General features: G+C 40.4%; 1 protein-coding gene across 3 annotated transcripts in view; it reads left to right on the top strand.

The window, feature by feature from the left end:
* Positions 1 to 24,402, top strand: part of ERC1 (ELKS/RAB6-interacting/CAST family member 1) — a 203,268-nt gene that overhangs the window by 33,623 nt on the left and 145,243 nt on the right. For all 3 annotated transcript variants that reach the window (XM_063134903.1, XM_063134906.1, XM_063134904.1), the window contains exons 4-7: positions 9,798 to 9,872; positions 12,098 to 12,253; positions 13,933 to 14,016; positions 15,649 to 15,816. In XM_063134903.1, the coding sequence (XP_062990973.1) occupies positions 9,798 to 9,872; positions 12,098 to 12,253; positions 13,933 to 14,016; positions 15,649 to 15,816 (483 nt within the window). The remainder of the gene's footprint in view (positions 1 to 9,797; positions 9,873 to 12,097; positions 12,254 to 13,932; positions 14,017 to 15,648; positions 15,817 to 24,402) is intronic.

Raw genomic sequence — 24,402 nt, 5'->3', positions numbered from 1 at the left:
ATTAGCTAAGCCTGTTGCTATTTTAAGAACAATTGTGTTATGTCTAACTTCCTACCTTATGTGTAGCTACTTTATAATGAAAATACAGTTCTTCATCGTGGTCTCTATGCATCACACATATGGGCTTTGCGCCTGCGCAGAGACCAGACCGGAAGCTCCAATAGCTTAGGGAAACGCTTTTTGGTGGGAACCCCTCCCCCACGCTACCGCGCATGTCACTGGGGTTCCCGCCCTTGCCTCAGTTCTTCGTCGTCCGCCATTGTGCACTGACCTATAAACCGTTTCTCCTCTAGCGTTTGTTCCTCAAAAAGCCTTTTTCTCTCTTCAGAAAAACTTTCTTCCTCTTGTAGTTACTCTTCTCTTTGCTTTCTTCTTCTATATATATATAATATATATATAAACTATATACTTAATTTCTTCACGAGCGATCGTCGATCGCAGGCGCCTCAGGCGCATGGCCCCTTTCAGGAAATGCGGCGCTAAATTACCGCCAAAAGACGGACATTCACTCTGTGTGATTTGCCTAGGAGAAGGACATAAAGTTCAGCAGTGCCATCACTGTATGGCTTTTACGAAGCAAACCCGCAAGAACAGAGCGGATAGGCTTCGTTCCGTGCTGTGGGAAAAGGCCTTGAACCCGCTCCCCAAAAGCACGTTGAAAAAACCTCCTCAAGGACTATGAGCAGGGACCGCAGCCCTGAAATTCAGTCCTTTGTTGTTACTGAGGAGATGGTGGCGGAAAACAGGGCCATAGCCCTGACGCCAGGCCGATCCCTTGCGGTATCTGCAGCCAAAAGGATTTCTAAAAAGGCGCGTACCCCAAAATCGGCAGAGCAGCAAAAAAAGAGGAAGGATGTCGACAAACACTCCTCTTCTAGGGCTGCGACCGTAGCTACGGTATCGCCTAAGCCTGCTGCCGCATCAACATCGACTACGGTACCGAGGCAAACCTCGGTACCAGATGGATTATTGCTACCGACTCCCATACTGACGGCCAGAAGCTCGATGTCGGAGGGAGAGATTCGTGACTCGGTATCAGCCGTTTCTATACCGTATGCTGTTGAGCAAGAACAAGCACTCCAGCCTACGGTACCGATGTCTCCTGTTCGCCAAGAGAGGCCTGTACATTCTCGACCAGACTATGACCGAGTTTCACAATACTCCGGTTATCATAGACAAGAGTTGTATGATTGGGAGTATTATCGACCCCAGCACTATTATCCGGATGGACATAGGCGTGAGGAATGATACAGACTCCCTCCTTGCCCTACCAGGACTATCCAAACTCCTTCGCCTTTAGCATCACGTCACCATACCGATGCTGAGGCTTCGATACCGAGGGCCATCGCTTCGCCGTCGGCACCGCACTACGATCAGGCACTGCAACCAGTTCAAACAACAATGCAGGCTACAGGACCTAACTCACCTGATGATGAATACAGGTCCGATTCAGAATCCGTCGCCTCGGTCGCAGCCTCGATGCCGTCACCTGACGACATAGTAAATAACCATGATCCTGCTTCTCCATCCGAGAACATGGGTAGTTTTTCCGATCACGTCCTCAGGATGGCGCAGTCACTATGTCTGGATGTCGAGCAGCCTGCACAAGAGGACGATGATCCAATTTACGATGTGCTAAAAACTGAAGCTAGTTCCACCGTGGCAATTCCCTTTCCGCCGACATTGAAACGTACGGCGCAAATCTCGGGGAAGACACCCTGTGCTTCTCAACCTACTTCCAAAAAGTTAGAAGCAATGTATAAAGTCCAAGAGACCAATGCCGATTTTTTGTTTCAACATCCCAGGCTGAATTCCATAATTGTGGAGTCTGCTCAGGGCAAGTCTAACAAGATACATTCAGCCCCTGTTGATAGGGAAGGTAGAAAACTCGACTACCTTGGGAGAAGAGTATATGCTTCTTCCTCACTGGGAATACGCACCTTGGCCTATGAAGCCACTATGGCGCGTTACCAAATTTTTCTTTGGGAGAAGATAGGTTCACTTTGTGACCATCTCCCCGATGACAAGCGTGAACTTGCTAGGATTTTCCAGTCTGAAGCTCCGTCCATAGCGAGGTTACAGCTTAACTCGGCTAGGCACCAGACTGATTCCCATTCAAAATCCATGATGGGATCGGTGGCTCTTTGCCGTCATGCATGGTTGAGGTCAGCCAACCTCACTAATGAAACAAAGACTAGAATAGAAAGCTTGCCATTCGATGGCGAAGGTCTCTTTAACAATAAGACTGATGAGTCTTTAGACACAATCTATAAAGCACGGACCACAGCCAGGAAAATGGGTTTCTCCCAACCTCCGCCTCAATACAAACAACGGCGTTGGACAAGACAGCCTTACCAACAATTGCAACAACGGCCACAATATGACAAGCAGCCTGCTAGGCAGCAGCAACAATTGCAAAGAAAAAGGCCTTATCAAGGACGAGACCAGCAAAACAGACGCCAGCCAGACTTTTCCAAGAGGCAGCGCCTTTGACTTCCCTACCCCAGGCCTACTACCCTTTACCAACCGTCTAGCACCCATGTACCATCAATGGGAGTCCATAACATCCGACTCCTGGGTGCTCACTATCATCGATACGGGGTACGCCATCGAGTTCGATACCCTTCCTCCCTCTTCGGGAGTGAAAGTAACAGCGCCATCCCCTCCTCTGTTGCTCGAGGTACAAACTCTGCTGGCGAAAGGAGTCATCTCTCCTGTGCCTCCAGAGGAGATCAACCAGGGATTTTTTTCGTGCTACTTCACGGTCCCGAAGAAGGATGGGGGTCTTCGACCGATTATGGACTTAAGACAGTTAAACAGATACATCACCCCGAAGAAGTTCAGGATGACAACTATTACTTCCTTTCTTCAACTATTGCACACCGGGGTGTGCTTTGCGGTGGTAGACCTGAAGGATGCATATTTCCATGTCTCCATCAGGAAGTCGCATCAAACTTACCTGCGTTTCTCCATCGGCGCCCAGCAGTTCCAGTTTACCATTCTTCCCTTCGGCCTCACGACAGCACCGAGGGTCTTCACAAAGGTGATGGCTGTTGTATGCGCACATCTACGACAAAAGGAAATCCACATTTATCCATACATAGACGACTGGCTCCTGGTGGCGGAGAACAGCTCCGCGCTCCAGGAGAACATAGTCATAACTCTCAACCTCCTAGACTCTCTAGGGCTGTGGGTCAACCAGGAAAAGTCCATACTGACTCCTCAAAGAACAATAGACTTTATAGGAGTGACCCTATCGTCTCGGGACGGAAGAGTTCCCTTCCTACAAGAAGCACCGTCGGTGACCATTACTACCAACGCCTCTCTCATCGGATGGGGAGCTCACTGCAACTCACTCACCACTCAAGGTCGATGGCCCCCTCAGCAAAAAGAGGAGCACATCAACCATTTGGAGCTCTTGGCAGTGGAGAATGCGTTAAAAGCCTTCTCTCAAATCGTCGAGGGCAAGAATGCCCTGATCGCGACAGACAATTCCACAGTAGTCTGCTATATAAACAGGCAAGGGGGAACGAGGTCACATCCCTTGACCCGATCTGCACTCAGAATTTGGAACTGGTGCATAAAAAGAAAGACTTACCTGACTGCAATCCACGTAGCGGGCAAGGAAAACATCGTTGCGGACTCCCTCAGCAGGTCCTTCCACGTCGACCACGAATGGGAGCTCGATAACGAAGTCAGAGACGATCTCTTTCGGTACTGGGGCCGCCCTGCTCTCGATGTCTTTGCCACCGCAGAAAATGCAGTCTGTACCAGATTCTGCAGCAGAGCAGGAAGAGGAAGGAACTCGCTAGGAGACTCCTTCACAAGAACGTGGGCAGGGGACTTGCTCTACATCTTCCCCCCCTTCCCACTCCTGACAAAAGTCGTGGCCAAGATACAGGCAGACAGAGCGAACTGTATTCTAATCGCGCCGTGGTGGCCTCGACAGCCGTGGTTTCCTCACGCCCTTCGACTGTCGAGAGGGGACTACATCAAATTACCATCGATACCGAACCTTCTGTCTCGACACCAAGGCAGAGTTCGGCACCCGAACCTCTCGACGCTCAAGATGACGGCGTGGAGGATAATGCCGCACTCTCCTGTACCATGCAACTAACTGTACAGAGTATCTTGATGGCATCCCGAAAGCCTTCGACAAGGAAATCTTATGCGGCTAAGTGGCAGAGATTTTCCAGCTTTGCAAGGGGAGTTAATCACACTGCTAAGTCTTGCCCCATCTTGGTGATTCTTGAATATCTGCTCTCACTGTATCGAGCAGGCTTGGGTTTGTCCTCGATCAAAGTTCACTTAGCTGCCATCACAGCTTTTCACGAAGGTGTAGATGGATTCTCACCTTTTACTCACCCGACCTCGAAGGAATTTTTGAAAGGTCTTAAAAATAAAATGCCAACAACTAGGAACGTCGTACCATCATGGAGCTTATCAGTCGTCCTACATGCGCTGATAAGAAAACCCTTTGAGCCTATGGCCACAACGGACTTGAGACTCTTGACCCTCAAAACGGTGTTCCTGGTGGCCATAACCTCGGCAAGGCGCGCAAGTGAGCTAAGAGCTCTGAGGATAGATGCGCCCTATACCATCTTTCACAGTGACAAGGTCGTGTTACGTACAGACCCATCTTTCTTACCTAAGGTGGTGACTCCATTTCATCTGGCGCAGGACATTATCTTGCCAGCATTTTTTCCCAATCCTACAACGCCAGCAGACTCAGCTCTGCACATGCTGGACGTTAGAAAGGCTCTCGCTTTTTATAAAGCTAGAACCGAAGGATTTAGGAAATCCAAACAATTGTTTGTATGTTACGGCGAGCCCTTTAAGGGACTCCCAGTTTCATGCCAGCGGCTGTCATGCTGGATTGTAGAGACAATTGAACTTGCCTACTCAATCTCTAAACTAGAGATACAACGACCTGTGACAGCTCACTCAGCCAGGGCGATGTCGACATCTGTGGCTTTTAACAGGGGTGTTCCACTTCGGGACGTTTGCAAGGTCACAGCGTGGTCCACCCCCTCCACATTTGTCAAGCATTACAGCTTGACAAATCCCGATCCAGAGAAGACTGTTCGTTTGGAAGGATGGTCCTTTCGGAAGTGTTGAAATAATACACCAACCCACCTCCAAGGTATGTTAGCTTGCTACTCGCCCATATGTGTGATGCATAGAGACCACGATGAAGAAATGCAGGTTCTGTAACTGTAGTTTTTCAAGTGGTCATCTATGCATTCACACAACCCACCCACCATCCCCACTTGGTGGTGTGAAACTTTACAAATGGCACAGTTGATCGTTAAATTGACTTGTTTTTTCTTTATTGAATACACTCATGTTTATGGGGGCACAATGTCGGACTCCTGTAAACTGAGGTAAGGGCGGGAACCCCAGTGACATGCGCGGTAGCGTGGGGGAGGGGTTCCCGCCCAAAAGCGTTTCCCTAAGCTATTGGAGCTTCCGGTCTGGTCTCTGCGCAGGCGCAAAGCCCATATGTGTGAATGCATAGATGACCACTCGAAGAACTACAGTTACAGGTAAGCAACCTGCATTTTTTATCTATAGAGAAATAATAAACCTTTGTACTGTTCAGATTCAATGTATCCGGTGGATGAAGGTTCATTAGTTTTTCACACAAAACAGTAAACCAGAATCCAGGCATATCATTCCCAATTGCTCCAGAAACTCACCAGGAACAAAAAGGTTTAGCATCATGTCTGAATTAATACCCCTGGTGTGTCACTCCCCTAACAGACTAGAGTTTGAAGTTGGGGTTGGGATCTGGTTGTTATTCCTAGCTTATTTGTTGTGACAAACCAGGGATCTTGATTCAGATGTAACACTAAGTTATCACAGGCAATCTTATACAAGAATGCGGTAGTGGAAGGTTTATTACTTGAGATCTACCAGACCAATTTTGCTTATTTTTGTTTTAAACTGAAGCTTGAGCAGTGCAGACATGAAGAAAATTTTCAAAGTTTGAAAAAGGTCAAAGCTCGTGATTTATTAGCAGTTAATTTCCTCTACACCAAACAGGAAGGATGAGACCTACTTGACCAATCACTGTAGCATGAAGGTGTACTCTGGGCACAGCCACATGGTTAGGCTATCTCCGCCAATGGGTAGGGGAAACGGGATGGAGGCAGCCATTCAGGGTGCATGAGGCAGGGGCTGGGGCTGCAGCAAAGGCAAATGTCGAAGGGCGGATTGACTATGCATTAGCCACATTTGAATTATTCATGAGCCCCTCTGTGGTGAGAGGACCAAGGAGTAAAAAAAGTGGGACAGGAGCAGGAGCATGGTGACATGGGCTTTAAATTAGTAGATTATAGATCTTGCTAGGGAATAGAATTCTACTATAAAGTTTGCCATATCATTTTAAATGCTCTTAATACATGGAAGTAAAAATAAATATTTTTCAAGGTCTTAGGACCACTTTTATACATCACAGAATTCCTACATGTCATCATTTATTGGCCGTGTTAACACAAAATTATGTCAGGGAATTCTGGCTTATCATTCACAAGCACTATGCTGGTGGATACTGCCCGGCTCCTCTAACCAGGAACTAAGCAGGGGAAAAGAACTTTAAATCATCCTATCAACCAGAATAATAATTAGAGAAATTTGATTTTCTCAATGACTATTGTTGCATGATTTCATCAGGCTTCCCAAGATCTAGCATAAGAAAGCATCAAAGATTGTTTAAGTCAGCTCTAAGGTTGAAGCATATGTTGTAGCACTACATAGTCTTTGACAGACTAACTTTCTCACAAAAATGTTATTCGAGATACCATGTTCCAGGTCTTCTAATTACTCTTGTATTCATTTAGATCTGAGATGGGGTAGGTTTCCAGGCATCAAGATCACCCCCATTCCAGCAATCACACTCAAGAATGCTGGGATGAGGGCAGGCTGCCTGGGATTTCTGAGGGATGGGGAGGCTAACGCTCCTTTCCACAATCCCAGTCAAGATCAGTGCTTCCCCACCCCCTGCCATTAGCTGTGCAGAAGGAGTGATCCTGGCTGTTTCAGGGATGCTGGGTAGGCTAAAGTGATCCTGAACAGGTGTGGGTGTGGATTCAAGGGGATCACACAAAAGAGCAGAAGTTGTTATCATGAAAACTGAAACTTATTCTTAAGACTTGGTAGGTCTCATAAGTATCAGATTACACTTAGCATTCTGGGATAAAGAAGCAGTGGCTGACCCACAGTTTTTAAAACATAGAGGCTAACTGTAACTCAGATTTCTCTCTTTCCTTATGCAAAACACACACAGGTTCCTGAGAAGGCAAAGAGCAGAAGTAAAGAGAAACATGACATTTTTATATCAACAAAATTGGAGTTTACATGGTGCACTAGGTAAAAGAAAGTCAATATAAGCCAAATTGTGCAGTATGGTTGGAGGGAATGGAACCCTTAGAATTAAAGGTTCCTTCTTACTTTGGAAAAAATCATCATCTGGTGTTAGATTCCACCCTCAACAGCTAAATACTGTACTCTCTAAGGCAAAGAAAAAGCAAAGAAAGCCACATTGGATTTTTTCCTCATGTACCAGCATAGCTATCTTCCTTTTTACATACTTAGGTATGGTGTTATAGTTTCTCTTCATTCTGATTAATTAATGTAATACAAATCACAAACTCATGTTTGACATTCACCCAGGATTTCTGAAATGGGGTGAGGAAATTTTTAATATTTTTTGATATTCTTGAAATTCATGGGGCAGTATCAATTGTGGTGATACTTCTAACATAAATTAAGTTGTGTTGGCATAAATGACCTCGAGCCCAACACTATAATAGAGCTTGCTGGCACGACAGGTTTCCTTGGAAAATCTTTTGCACTAGCAAAAAGTTGTGCAACTGAATTTACATTGGTGATAATATCGCATTGGATCCTGTCCCATGGAGGTCAGAAAGTTTAAAAAGCATTTAAAAAAAAACATTTTGCCAAATCTGAGTGATTTGATTGTATCCATTTTCATCCTGCTTCAGTTAATGAGGGAATGAGAGGGCATGCACATCTTTTGTGAGGAAAGTGATAAGTAAAAAAGTTTTCATCAGTTCTCTCTCTCCCCCTTTATTTTATGATGATGCACAGAGCCTTGACACGCAGTCTAATAGTAAACTATTAGATTGAGTGTCAAGGCTCTGTGCATCATCATACAGTAAGACTGGGCATTGCTTTGTTAGTTTAACTGTGTCATCATCTAGCTCTCAGGGTTACTGATCTAGAGGGAAAATGGGAAGCAGGTACAAATTGGATTGGGTGATTGACCAGTCTAATTATAACACTTAAAAACAAAACATTGCATTTATTAGAACAGTAAAACAATACTTCAATCATCAATAGGTTTAATACCTAATTTTTGTAATTTGCATTTAACTTACTTTGAAACAATTAAATCAACTGTTTAATATGTAGTGAATTATTTAAAAATAATATTAGGTAAGGTTTCTTTAAAATTGAACAATTCACCAGGCAGTTTTTGTCACTGGCTTTTATCCTGGTACACAAGTGTCAGTGTACAGTTACAAAAGTAAAAACCAACCAGGAATAAAGCAAAATAATAGACAGCCAGATCACATCGAGGTGGTATTCCTGGTTCCTGTGGCAGACAGGCTGGAGTCATGCACAATCCTTGCCACTGATGGTTGCTAGTGTTCCCTTTCCTGTTTGGAGATGCCTGTGGTTATTTCAGGTAGGAGGAGATATTTTGCTATGCTGCAAATCTGACTGCTACAGGGTTAGGGGAATGCAGCCCTCACTCCTTTCCTTCCTGACAAATGAGGGAGGTAAGCTGTCAGCTGCATAGTGGCATCCTTGGCTTTATAGAATATTTGACTGCAGTCAGATCATAGGCTAATTGATTGGTGTACCAATGTTAGGCAAGAGCATTCTGAGAAGCCCAGCCAGAGTCAGCAGCTTTATTGCACCTGGTGAAACCCCCTTTGATCCTTTGTATCATTGCTTAATTCGCCGTCTATGCTGATGGCAATGAATCTCGAAAGCACAGAGTATAAGGTACTCGGGTCTCAATGCCACTTCCCTGGCACTTTACACTACTGTTTAATATTTATTACGGTTTCTGAATATCACATCTGGAAAATGGTTATAGAAAATATAGCTGTGTGATTGGCTTGTACTTTGCAAAGTACAAGAAATAATTGTTCTTTGGCTCAATACAACCCAGTACTTTAGGCCAGAAGTATGGTTCATTGTTCTCATACAGAAATATAGGCACTTGCTCTTATGCCTGTTGCATGTTGACTGTTTTGATGAACAATCTTATCATCCCTTGCTGTCTCTGAGGAAAGAAATGCCGTCATCAGTAACTAGGTGGTTGCTACTCTGGGCGTGTAGGAGTATTACTGGCACAGATGCTTTATCAGCCTGTTAAGTATAGACCAGATTGTTGCTGTTATTTATTAATCCTCTTTTTAAAGAAGTATTTTTATCCTTCCACCGGAAGATAAAAGTTTGAATAGTCCATATAAGGAGTCATATAGCTGAAAGGTACTGAGCTTTTTAAGTTGCTTCAACTGCTTGTTATTGAGTGTACGTTTCTGAAAAGGCAGAAGACTGAGTATTTCATTTGTGTGTAGGTAGATGAGCTTTTTTTCAATTCAGTGGACTGTAGCTGTCCCTTGTTTCATGTGAAAGCTCACCCCCACTGCATCAGAAAAACAGATGGAAACTTCTGTCCATACTGGCTTTTGACAGGAACCATTGGAGTGAAGTCAGAGGCGATTGTGCTTAGGCTTCTTATATTTCTTCCTGTACAGGAGATGCATCGTCGCTTTGAAAATGCTCCTGACTCTGCCAAGACTAAAGCCTTGCAGACTGTTATAGAGATGAAGGTAAGAATTCTACAGCAGCATGAAAGAGAAACTAGGTACCAAGAACAAATTACATAGTACTTTCCTTTTACTGTTTGTTTTTTTAAAAAATATTACCATAAACATCACACAGTGGAATATTAAACAATAGACATTCCTAACTACACAAGAGTTGGTTGTTCTACAGAGAAGTTGGTGAACTGGAAGAATGTCCAACTAGATTAGAGTACATGTCAGTTCCCCCTTATGCATGCCTTTCTACTACTGTCAGAATATTTTCAGAACATCGCTGGTTGAAGTTGAAATACATGAGAGAACTTCCCTTTTCATCTTTTTTAAATGACTGACGGCATTCTGTAGGATAGTTTGATAAAACAGTCCTGCCAATGAGCTTGATGTGCTCCTTGTTCTAATTGCTAGGATTTGTGTGTAGGACAAATCCAAGAGACCAGAGCTAGCTTTGTTCCTTCTACAAATGGACAGTTAGGCTCTACGTGGAGGAAGACACTCCTATCTAGACAGGTTAACAATATGACATTTCCTTTCTATTGAATCTAAGAGTTTCGTTAGCATCTCTTGTTCGTTTCATTAATTTGTATTGCAGCATAATCGAAATCAAACTTGGGGAACCTGTGGCCCTCCAGGTGTTGTTTGATTCCAACTCCTAGGCAGCTTGACCAGTGGTTAGAGATTATGGGATTTGTACTCTTAACAATATCTAGAGGCCCAGAGATTCTCTACTCCTGATCTAAAGGATCATATTAGAGAGAGCTAGGCAGCTGCTTTATACCAGCTCAGACTATTTCTCCACCTAGACCAGGCTCTCATTTATATAGCCTTATATAAATGCTTAACAGGAAGCCAGTTAAGACAAAACCATGTGCCTTTTTAAAGCCACAAAAAACCTATTAAGAACAAAAAGTCCACGTAAGTATAGACATTGGTGGGAGATAACCTATATAAATTCTTCTCTTTTGAAGCAAGGCAGTACAGATTATTGTTGACCTGACCATAATATATTGTCTTTTTTTAAAAAAAACATGGATTGTAGATTGATTTGGGGTTCATCAGGAGCTTTTGAGTGAGGCATCAGCAGTATTTCTGATGATACTTAGCTCTGTTTCTCTATGTCATGTGAGTCACATGAGGCTGTGTAGTTGCTAAACCAGTCTCTAGATTCAGTAATGGGGTGGATGGAAGTAAATGAGTCTGAATCATGACAATATGGAAGGCTTTTTGGCAGGTGGTTCTCATGTCAAGGAATTGGGTTTACAACCTGTTCTAGATGGGAGTTGCACACCGTCTGAAAGAGCAGTTATGTAGCTTGAGCTTCCCTTGATGATAACTTGAAAGCTTCAGCCAGTGCAGAATACGATGGCCATAATTATAACTGGTACAGCCAGGCAGAGTTATATTGCACCCATTTTGAAGAAGGTGGATTGGCTGCCTATTTGCTTCTTAGCTGAATTCAAAATGTGGGTGCTTAGCTTTATAGCTCTAATCACCTTGGGAACCAAATATTGAAAGGAACACCTTTCCCTATATCAGCATACCTGAGCTTTAAGATGGTCCTCATGAAGGTGCAATTGGCAGCAACATTATATTCTTTTCAGTACCAGCTCAAATCCTGTTTATTGCCAAGGCAAAATTTAAACTGATTTATACCAAGCTGGTTGGTATGCGCTGTCTATTTTATCTATTTCTTGCCTTTTGCTGCTGTAGTTGATTAGGCTTTTTGTTATGTATTGTATTGGAATTTTGGTTACATTTTATAATCGTAATACTATTACTCAAATATTTTTCAAAACAAATTGCCATTTGTTATATTAGAGATAGAAATAGTTTCTCTAAGGCATTTATTACATGGCCTAAGCCATGTAATATGGAGGTTAACAGAAATCTGTTTTCAGTGCATCGGAATATAAAGCACTCCAGGTTCTACTGCAGGAACGGGTGTGAAAATTATTATTTAAAGGCTTCTTTTTTATTTGCTTCCAGGTCTTCAGTGTTTTCCCATTTTTTTTTCTGACTTTAAAATACCACTCTCAAATGGAATGCCACTGTTTTGTATTTAAGATTGTATGTGCATGCTTAAGTAGTATCTGACTATCAGTTTGTAACTATGTATAGAACAGTGCCTCTGGGAGCAGTTACACAGCGATACTTGGAAATGAACCCCAATCAACTTCTGTTGCATTAGCAATTTATGAAAAAGAATCTGAACTGTATGTTTCATATATTTGAAGGACTCTAAGATCTCTTCTATGGAGCGTGGACTTCGAGATTTGGAAGAAGAGATTCAGATGTTGAAGTCGAATGGAGCACTCAGTACAGAAGAACGTGAGGAGGAAATGAAACAAATGGAGGTGTATCGTAGCCATTCCAAATTCATGAAAAACAAGGTAATGAGTAAACAGTGTTTGTTAGACAATGGTATAGAATCCTCTAAGAAAGTAGTTCAACCACTGAATCACAGAATAGATGAGGGACTTGCAGTCTACTCTGTCCATTTCAACAGATAACTGAAGAAAATTTGTTTTTTATCTAGACTGTAGTCTTCCCAAATGCTTAATGGAAGCAGCAAGTTGACTGTAGTTAAAATGCTTAATGGGAGCTGCAAATTTATGTTACTTTAATCAAGACTGGTGTTCCAAATCTGCCCTCAGATACGCACACTTATATTGTGAAAATGGAGTTACCTCAGCATAATGAAATAGTCAAGTATTGTTCCTCATGCTTCAACAAACATTTAAGGGATGTTTCATGCACAAACATTCTTGGGGATAATTGTGACTATGAAGTTCAGGACACAAATGGGCAGGAGACCTCAGAGAGTCACAGAAGATAATGTATTGCCCAATACATTTTGAGTATTATATCTCTTCCTCAGAGGCTACCTGATTTCAAAAAATGTGGAAGACAGTTTTCTGTTTATGGAAAAAACACCTGTCTAATTATTGATCTATTTCGCCATGTGGACTTTGGCCATTAGAATAATTAAATTAAAGTGCACATCATAGCCTTCAGATTCATGTATTTTATTTACTTCTTGTATCTATATGGCTGCCCAACTACGTATGCTCAAAACCAAGAATAAAATGCTATACAATGATTAAATACAATAAAAAATGTAAAATGTAACCTAAAATAGTTATTCTCTAGCAGTGGAAAAATGAGGCGAATTAGCTCAGACTTTAAAAGCTTTAAAAAGCAAAGCATTGGCTGAATAAGAAGGACTTTGGTGATGAAAAGATAATAAAGAAGGTGCCTGGTGAGCCTCTTTGAGGAGGCTATTCCATAGCTGGGGTGCCACCACCAAGAAGGCCCTCTGCTAGTTGCCTCCCTTTACTTGGTGGTGGTGGGCACATGAAGTAGGGCTCTGAAGAGGAAGTTAAGGTTTGGGCTGCTATGGGCAGAAGAAGGTGATACTTAAGGGAAATTTGTCCCAAGATATTAAAGCTTTAAATGTTAAAACCAGCTCTTTAAATTAGGTAAATGAATAGACTGGAAGCCAGTACAGCTAGTAAAACATTGGGGTAATATGATAGAAACACCCAGTCTCAGTTGTGGCCCTATTTTGATCAAGTGTAGATTCCTTATAGTTTTAAAGTCAGCCCCACATGCAACACGTTGCCGTAGTCTAAACAGATGGTTACTTGAGCATGGATAATTGTGGGCGAGCTATCTACATCTATATGGTAGCAGCTGGTATTATCAGCTGAAGATAAAAACCTCTTTGAGCCACCTGTTTGCCTTTTGACTCTTTACTGGTGATTTCTCCCGCCCCCGCCCCCCCATTTAGTTACCACACTGTATCTAATTAACAAAGGATTGGTGGTATGTTCTTATCTAGATAATAACATGCCGTCTATGTGTTGTATTATATGTGTGCTGTTTCTTGCATGTGAACTTAGGAAGATGTGGTTATTTTAAAGATCTGGTATCAAGGTTGAAGGGATTGACCAGTGATGAACCTGCTAGTGTCTATTTTTTGGGGATACTCTTTGCCTCTCTGCTGAATGAGGAAGGTTGATAGGGAAACGTTTAATATAAATGTAAAGAAATAACAATGTCGTGGCAGGTAGAGCAACTGAAGGAAGAGCTAAATGCCAAAGAGTCTCAAGGGGAGGAGCTGAAAAAGAGAGTGGCTGGTCTCCAGACTGAGGTCTCTGCCGTAAGATTGACTTCTCTGTGTGCAATGCCGCTCATTTGGGTTCTGCTAGCTTTCTTGGGTACCTTACTTTGCTTACCTTGCACTCTGCACTATAAAGGGCAATAAAACTAACTGCTCTGTCCCTTGTTCACAACTGTCCCTTGTTCACAACTGGTTGGTATATGTAACATCACAGTCTATAATCCACTTCAAACACCCCATTTTAGTTACTTTGTTAAGGGGATTAGGTTACATGACAGTTTGTTCTTGCATTCTTTCAAAGCGCTAAAAATATGATTCATGTGTTTGAGATGCATATACTTAGCTCTTGAAAATGAACAGTACAATTTGGCCATTATGACTTTGACTGCATGCTATCTTTTGTCAGGCTGTGTAATTTGATAAGCAGTGTGTGAGACTAGGAGCAGCAATGTAGACCTAATATTGTCTTCATTCCCTATGCTGCCTTGAAGTATGTTCTCCACATTTAATCTAAAACACTTACAAGACTTTGACTTATTGTAGCCAATGTATTTGGCTTCCTTTTCTAGGATAAAAAGGTAATATTCAAATATCTCTATGACAGAGACTCTAAAGAGAAATTGTTTTTCTATGTGAAAACTGATCTGTGATCTTACTGGAAATGCTGTGTTACTTTCTAATGGGATAGTTGTTTTATTTGAAAAAGAACTCCGTGATTTGAAGATGTGCACAAATGTTGTATAGTTATAATATTTGCAAGTAATGGAAAATATTGCTGGTATAATCTTATATATTAAGTCTTTGTGACAGAGTTAAAATGAGATAAACCTTTCCTGTAAACTCATAATCTAATACAGATGCCATCTAATATAATTATTGTCAGTAAAGAAGAAAGAGAAAACAAAATGTTGCGGGATGATTACCCATTTGTGGATTCCTGGTATTACTATTGGAATTAAGGATCGATACATTTCTTAAAGCTTTGAGAGAGCTCAGCAGTGAGGTCAAAATGGTTACTGGTTTAAAAAACTATGTATGTGGTATCTTGAACCTGCCCCTATTTGCACATGCATTATTTGTTCACATTAATGTTAAAATATTTTCCCTGTTAGTCTAACAATTTGAGGCAGCATAAAAACATAATTGTCATACAGAGTTATGATGTAGAAGTAATTCCTGACAAGGAATACATGGTACTGGCATTTCTTAGCAACTGCTAATTATTAAAAGCAGTGTTTTCCATTCCTGCCATTCACTTTCTAGTGTTTAAAAAAACTTAAGACTATGACTCTATACACCTTAGTATTTGGGGTTTTTTCTGCTTCATTCCTTGGTTGTCAGCAATGATAAATTAAAACAATATGCATATTGGTTATGGCTACAGCTGTCTTCACATGAGAGTACTATTTCATTTCATTCTATTTTCTACAACAATATTTTAAGGCTGTACTTACACAAGAGCATGCATTCATTGAAGCTTGCTATCCTTCTTTTTTTCTGATTTCCTGAGCTAGCTTGGTGTGATGACTTCAGATAGCTGGAAATATTTAAATTGTATTCTAAATTGCTATGAATGCTTCCCATTATGATTTTGGCTATTTTCTGTGATGCTTTAAAGTACAGTTTTATAACCTATATTTTTCTGTTTGGTTTCTTCTTTAGATTGGTCAGGTGAAACAGGAACTGTCACGCAAAGACACAGAGCTGCTGGCCTTACAGACAAAATTGGAAACGCTCACAAACCAGTTTTCTGATAGTAAGCAACATATTGATGTGCTCAAGGAGTCCCTCACAGCTAAAGAGCAGAGAGCTGCCATCCTGCAAACAGAGGTGAAAGACATATCCTTAAATTATTGTTCTTTCTTCATTCTTTTGAGTCCTTTTGAATTAAGGAAGGAATACCCAAATGTAATGCTGGTTAAGTGATTAACAGAACGTCGTGTGTTCCTCTTAATTGCAGTGTTAATTCTCTCCTTGAACCACAACTGCAACTAAGCATTAAAGACATGAGAAGACCAAGGGTCTCTCTAGTCCAGCATACACATTTTAACAGTGGCCAGCCAGATCTCTGCGAAGCCTACAAGCAGAGTATGAAGGCTGCAGCTTTTCCCATTATTTTATCACCAGAGTGTGATATTCAGAGACATACTGCGTCTGGAAGGTTCATTTAGCTGTCACGGCTTATTAATCACTATCATAGCTGATGAAAGAAAAAGGAATTAATTTGCCCCATATTCTTAAAACGATCTCAACTAATGCCCATCACCACATTCTGTGCAATGATTTCCATAAGTGAACTACACGTTGTGTGAAACAATACTTCCTATCTCCTGTTCTGAACCTGCTACCAATCAATTTGATTAGGTGACCTGAGTTCAAGTACTGTAAGAGAGAGAGAAAAATCTGTATCCAACTCCCTGATCAGTTTGGTTTCCCCCGTATTTATTGTTGTTGTTGTTGTTGTTATTTGTATCCAGACTTTTGCCCAAAACTGGGCCTCAAGGCGGCCTTACAAAATTTAAAACATATGCATTTTAAAACATATGAAAAGAAATACACAAAAGTTAAATATATTAAATATATTACAATATTAAAACATTAAACATTTAAAATGCACAACAATTTTACAAGTCCTTAACATAGACGGAGGCCCAGATTGTAACTTTTGCCTCTTTGCTGCTGAATGCTACATTCATTTCAGTGAATTGCCGCCATGACCTCAAGATCTTTCCTAGATAGTCACAACCTATTCAGACACTCTCAGTTTATATGTGATATTTAGGGTTTTTGCCGGGACATGCATTACTTGCATGTAGTTGAATCTAATAAATTTACCACCTTGTTGCCCAATCAGCATGTTTGGAGAAATACTTCTGCAAGTCTCCTGTCTGCTTTGGATTTCTCCATCCTGAATAATTTGGTGCGTACCACAAACTAGGTTGCTCTTGACTTGATTTTACCAATCCAGTTGGGGTACTAGTTACTTCTCCAATGTGAGCACTGTCAGTTTATTCTTACCCTCTGCTTTCTCTTTAAGTAGTTACCAGTCCTTAAGAGGACGTAATCTCTTAACCAGTGACTACTAAACACATCTGCATGAATAACAAACACTATTAAAATGAACCACAGTTCTTTCTTAATTAGGGTTTGCTACACATCTTCAAATCCTTGCTTCGAATTAACCATGGCTAATTTCAGTGCTCATATGCCACTTAATTAGAGTTGAGACTGACATGAAAAATGTGAGAGAAATTCACTTTGGAAATGAGTGAGTCATGTGACTCTACTGCCAATCTCTTAACTGTGATGAAGGAGGTTGTCTACAGCTGATGCAAACACAGTGCTGGAGATCTGTTTTGTATATTGCTGTTTTCTCTTATCCAAGGTACATTCAAAATTCTTCACAGTCACTTTTGCTGTATTCTAATCTGTCTCTCGCTGATGTATATGAGCATAGTGAACACATCAGATCACAATCCATGAGCAAGATGCCTTTGAGGAGAAATGTGTGTCTGTATATACCATCTAATATATGTTGCTCGATGTCTTAGCCCACTTAGGCTGAGTTGGTAAATGAATAACAGAGTAATGGTAGTTTAGGTACATACGAAGATGACTTACATAGGAAGACCATTGGTCCATCTAGTCAGGTATTGTTGACACAGCTGCTCTCCAGGGTTTCATTTAGGAGTTTTTCCAGTCCTCCTTGGAGATGTCAGGAATTGAACCTGGGACTTTCTGCATGCAAAGCATGTGCTTTATCAATTGAGCTACAACCCTTTTCCATTCATTAATATATATAGCTGTTAAAAGTAGATGGGGGAAAGCTAGCATTCCCATGGCTCTTATTCTGGTTGCAACATTGCTGTCTGCTCATGTTGGTTCTTTGTATTTATTAGTTATGCTTATAGCTTACATAGGTTCTAACAGACCATGTGTCTTCTGAAAATAGCAGAAATACATTTTAAGTATGATCCCATGTTTTCAGTTTCCACTTTTTAGAGGACAGAACTGCACCTCTCATTTTGTTTAACTGCAGTTAACTTATTCTGGAAGATTTTCAAGTATAAACATAACCAGTGTGTTTTGCATTAACACAGTATTTTATTGCTTTTATTTATCGAAATAAAATGATGTGTATCAGCCATAGGAGGGCGCCAGCGTATCAATTATCTTAATAATTTATTTTCTAGTACACATCAAAATATACAATTATAACTGGTCAGAGGCTACTATTTATATTGGGAGAAAGTTTGCAATGATTGTACATTTTGTTTGATAAAACAAGTGTTTTATTAATGGGTATTTTCTTAACTATGCTTTGACGTCTTGTAGAGCATTAAATGTTTGAGTTGATATATGTGGTTTCCCTGACAACTCCTCTACTATGCATTTGTTGCAGAAGAGTTGTTGAAACTATAAATGTCAGAATGTGTTTATACATTTTATTTTATATCCTGGCTCAAAATGTTATAATGCTCCAATCATTTACAGTACTGACTGCATAGGCCTTTAATATTTGACTGACACAACAATTGCGATAAGCAAGTGGTTCTGTGGTGACATTGATAATGAAATACTGAGCATTTTTCCCCTTAATTTTTTTAGCTCAGAGTTTTAGCCTACAAGCCAATATGAAAAACTTACCTCATTTTTACTAGTAATATTTTATATCTGTAGAGAGAATACAAACTTGAATCTTAGTTGTCAGTATCTGGCACTGTTGTCAGTGGCCAAAAACTTTAATTTGTATGCTGCATACTAAATTACTTGTTTCTATATGACTGTGAGCACAGTAAAAAAAAAAATTCCTGAGTATAGTGTTGAGACAGCATGTATTTTACTTCTGTTACCTTATTTTTATTAAAGAACAGAAAGTATTGGTCCAAATGTTTGTAAAACTTGCACCTTTTATTAGCATTAAATGTCCTTAAAGTTTGGTGGCCTGAGAATGAAGGCTTTTCTGTTTCTTTTGCCATATTGGTGTTTGTGCCTTGAAGGGTTCTCTGTGAGATGTTGAAGGACATTCAAGGACAGGAAAAAGGAATCTAACTGAAAACGCCTGTCATGATGCTCAATGGCCTGGCTTGAACAACACACAATTTAGTGTGATAAGAATGAGTTGCAGCAAGCCTCAGGTTCACATGCTACTCTCTCCTTTTCCATTGTGGCTGAGAGGAGGCGTATGGAAGGTTATATTTATTTATTTATTTATTTATTACATTTTTATACCGCCCAATGGCCGAAGCTCTCTGGGCGGTTCACAAAAATTAAAACCATAATAAAACAACCAACAGGTTAAAAACACAAATACAAAATACAGTATAAAAAGCACAACCAGGATAAAACCACACAGCAAAATTGATATAAGATTAAAATACAGAGTTAGAACAGTAAAATTTAAATTTAAGTTAAAATTAAGTGTTAAAATACTGAGAGAATAAAAAGGTCTTTAGCTGGCGACGAAAAGAGTACAGTGTAGGCGTCAGGTGGACCTCTCTAGGGAGCTCATTCCACAACCAGGGTGCCACAGTGGAGAAAGCTCTCCTCCAGTAGCCACCTTTTGCTTCCATGTTTCCTTAACCACAGGCAAACCAGTATCAGAGCCAGTATGACTATGTACACCAATTGCTGGGGAACATGGGTATGTTGTTGCACTCATATCCTGCCCGTGGGAAGCAGGTGGGCCACTGTGTGAACAGAGTGCTAGACTAGATGGACCTTGGTCTGATCTAACACAGCTGCTATGTTCTTAACATTGTTAATATTAACTATGGTTTGTTTGAAAGAGGTTGGCCAGTGAATATTAACAAGATGATGAATGACCTGACAAAATAATAATTATGTGTATATATTGTAAAGTGACTGCTTTTTAAATTTGAAGTATACTAACATTGTACCAGGACTACTACTACTACTTTTTTGCTTTTTTGCTAATTGGGCATGTCTAAGGCTAACAGATAATATTAGTGAGTGATGGGAGAGCACTAACTAAAGCTGTGCTTGGGAAAAGTTATGAATTAAGATAGACGTGCTGAATGTTCAAGTTTTGCCAAAAGCTTCAATTTTTATAAGTGCTGTTGTGAGTGAAAAGGCAGAGAAGCATGAACTGAAAGTGGAAGGTAGGGAATTTGGAGTACATTATCTATTGGTATCAAATAGAAATTGCTTCCTGGTATCTAAGGCTGCGTGATCTGGAAATACATCAAGCATGTATTTCAGTAAGTGCAAAGGGATTTCTGCAGGAGTTGTAGATAGGCCCAAAGATTTAGTCTTGGATAGATATTTTTTTAAAATACGTTTATATGGATTTTATCCTGCCTTTCAATATTGATCCACGTTCAATATATAATATTCAAGAAAAAATTGCAAAGGAGCAGCATGCTTTTTTATACTTCATAATAACTCTAGGAAAGTCATTCACAAAGGACAGCCACTCACATTTAAAGAAAAGATTAAACAAAGAATTTTGTGCCTGTCAGCTCATATAGCTAATATACAGACTCATTAAAATTGTTATAACAGTAGTCATATGGCGTATAGAATTCGAGAACTGGCCACAGATGAATAATTACATGGTGTCTGAAAGAACAGGGAGTAATGGCAACTGCGCCACCCTAATTAAATGGTACCCTGTGTATGGGAGTGTTGCCTAGTGCCTTCCTTGATTCTTCTTTATAAAGCTGTTGTTGGAACACGAGGGTTGGGAGTTACAAGAGAGGATGCTCTTCAAAAGTCACTGTCCTGTCTGGAGCCACCACTCTTAGAATTCCTTACCAAACCTCTTTTGATTCCAAGCTCTTATAAAAATGATGTACCTATATCTTTCAGCTTTGTGAAAAGATTTTGTGAAAAATCTACCATGCAGCTCTGATGTATGGAACACATAACCATGGTTATTTCTTAGTAATAGCAAAAATAGAGAGATGACTTTAAAAAAGAAAATTGTCCACAGGCATGTTAGTGTGTGCAGGATACTTTAAAGATACACTGTGAAAGCCTGATACATCTATATCTTCTTTATAAAGCTCAGCAGAGACTTGATCTATCTCTTCTATAATTCAAAGCTTGGCAGAGTGACACATTGGGGCTGAAATGAGCCTATCGGGATTATTTATCCTAAGGGGCAAGCAAGCAGAGAGGGTATTGAGGTTAGTTTCGATATGTTAAAGAGTCTTTATAAATAGTTCTAGAAACATATTTTTGTAAATAAAGCAAAATATAAATCAACATTTATTTTGGAATAAAATACTTCATCCATATACAATTTTATTACTGTCCAACTGAGCCCTTTTGCTTGGATCAGCATTGGCAAGTATATGGCTAAGTCAGTTTCTTGAAATACTTTGTACCTTTTTTTTGCACAATGTGTAAGTTATTTGGTCCTTTCACCTCCCCTTTACCAACCCAGTACCAAATGAGGAGATTTGTATGCAGTAGAGAACTGAATCCAATACCCAAGAGGTTTATTATTTACTGTGGTTGTACTCAGGTATTTGAGGTTCTATCATTTAAGAATTTATATGTACTCAACGTGATTTTCATGTTTCTGTTTTGATCCTCTGCACATCCTGTATGGAAACTCTTTTAGGCTGCTCAGCATGGACATTTGGATATGAATTAGTTGTCTGATACAAAGGTCGAAACACAGATTTGCCAACAAATTCTTTTTGCCTATTTGCCTGAAATAGTTACAGGAATGCACTCAAAGGACAAACAGAGGTTGCTATCTTGATCTGAGCTCTTTAGTTAGCTGAGTTTTATTGATGGCACAGAAGACTGGAGATAGAGCCCTGGTTTTGGCGAAGTTTGAAGTATGCTGACTTGAAGCAACCCAAGGGAGGAAGTTGGAGTGACTACAGTTCTGAACTAGGATTCAGTATGGGAGACATCCAGCCCTATGACTGAAAGGAACAGGGAAGGGGTATAAAAACACAAACTATAAGAACTCTGTCTCTGGTCAGTGGAGGATCCTGGAGGAGCTCCATTAGCCATTAATAGTTTCGGGCTGTGCTGTTGTAATTAAATATGAATCAGTATCATGAACCAAAGAAAGACATTTAACTTTAGGTTAAAATAACTTTCCTGAACACAAAAATGAAAACCGGGAAGACTGTTTTCAGAATAGTTTCTGAGCACGGGGAAAGTTATACAATGATTTTGTTGAAGTTGGCATTAACTGCTCACCACAGAACTTCAGTTTTGGCATTCTGTAACAGACATCCATAAAGTGAGTTGTTATGAATAAACAAGACAATTGTTTCTACCTGCAAGAAATGGGTTAACTTGATCTCTGTGCCCTGATAGCTTCTAGCAAACTTTGCTGGAAGCACATACTGTGGTTTCTAAGATGAGACCTCTCACAAGAATAAAACCAGAACTTCAAGCCACCCCAAAATAATATTAATTTCAAAGAAATCATTTTGCGACTTGAAGATGCCATTGGTTATTCACATGCTTCGAATGGTTTGGTTGATGTATACTGTAATTAAGGTATCAATTGATGTATACTGCAATTAAGATACCAATAATAATGCAGTTTCAGGCAAGAATAATTTCTAACAATGAAAATGAATTTTCCCTAGGATGCAAAGGATGCTTAGCATCAAATTCTGGAACCTTTCCTTTGTAAGGTGCCTGGGGTTCTTCCAGCAGGGCTTAAACACCTAACTCCCTACACTACTGGGGCGGCTTGCAGGTAGAGAGAATAGCCTGCAGTGCCTCTGTTATAAGTATTTATTTATTTATTTATTTATTTATTCCATTTGTTTACTCCCCCATAGCTGAAGCGCTCTGGACAGTTTACATAAGATTAAAACACTTTAAATCAATATACAAAATTTAAAACTACAAAAACAAACAACATACACAGAAACATACATTTTAAACAACTATAAACAATTTTAAAAACAAATCTAGGATCAGTAAAGGTCATCACATATTCCTAAATTCCTAGGAAAAGTAAAATGTTTTAACCTGGCGACGAAAAGGTATCAGTGTTGGTGCCGGGGAGGCCTTATTGAAAGCTGCCCAACTCTGTACTCTGTACAGCACCATGTACATTGATGGTGCTATATAAATAAATAATAATAATAATAATAACTGCCTTTTTATAATGGCTGTCTCTGGCATGACTCCTTAGACTGAGGAACTTGTCATTCAGTGCAGGTTGAGCTGTTATAACGCATCTGGAAGCTACTGTGAATGTGCAGAATAGTCATATCTCTGAACTTAAAGGAGCTTTTCAGAAGATAAGCTTTGGCTGATATTGTGTTCCTAAACTGTCATGTTGGCTGAGTTCAGACAACATATTAGTCAACACAGTGTGAAAACTCCACTCAATGGTTAAGTTTTTAGGGGGTACACCCCACACAACATGTTCTAACTCCACCGTTGTGTGACTGTCAGCTACTGTGGAGTTGAGTAAAATCCATCGCGATGTTTGATTGACAGTTCCTCCGCCCTCTCTCCTCTCCCAGTTCTCTCGATGGTATCTCAGAAGCCATTGCTTCGAAAAACCAATTCCGTTGGCTCTCCTAGAGTGACACTCCCTCCTTTCACTGCTCTTGCCAGGGAACTCTGTAGCCAGTGGGAAAAGTCAACACAGCTGAAAGTTCCACGGAGCCCTCCACGCAACACAACAGTTGTGCATGAACTCTCCTCTGCACAATTCTAGAGCCATCAGCCAACCTTGAGTATCTTGGAAATGGTTTCTTCAGATACCTCTCAACTTCGTTTCCCTGGCTATTCTTCAAATTGGCTGGGAGTTTGTGGAAGGATGCAGTGGGGAAACATATATACAGCGCTTAGTGTTAAAAAAAAAAGTGGGGGGAACTTGTTCTCAATTTGATTTTTTGTAGTTATGGTTGGTTCCTCTCAATATTTCTTAGAGAGCAACTTCTTATTTTTGGATATAGTCCTTAAGGCAAATGTATATCGAGTACCTTGAAAATAGGAGAAATGTACCATTAAAGGAAAGACCTGTCTGACATTCTGAGCTTCTGCAGAGTGAACCAAAGATTCAGAATACAGCCAGCTTACTCACCATGACTGATAGCCTTGTAATGAATTCCGCTAATAGGAACCAAATCTGATACTGTCAAATAGGATTAGCGGCCAAGTTAGCTAGCTTGAACTGTTTCTGAAAGCCATGCTGATAAGGGTCAGGGGGTTTCTTATAGTATCTTGAACGGCCTGGTGTTATCACTCATATTCCACAGTGGTCTTTCAGATTGTTTTCTTTTTGGTGACCATTTTCTTTAGACTGATTTTTGTTATTCAAATCGTTCTCATTCCTTCAAACTGTTCTCATTTTTCTTGTTTGGCTTTATGACATTTGTGCAGTTGGAGGAACACACACATACACACACACACACACACACACGTGTCTCCCCATGTTATATATACAATATACTA

Source organism: Elgaria multicarinata, chromosome 9, assembly GCF_023053635.1.
Source record: "Elgaria multicarinata webbii isolate HBS135686 ecotype San Diego chromosome 9, rElgMul1.1.pri, whole genome shotgun sequence".
In the NCBI taxonomy this organism is placed as follows: domain Eukaryota; kingdom Metazoa; phylum Chordata; class Lepidosauria; order Squamata; family Anguidae; genus Elgaria; species Elgaria multicarinata.
Note: the sequence above shows the minus strand (reverse complement) of the source record. Positions and strands in the feature narration are given on the sequence as shown.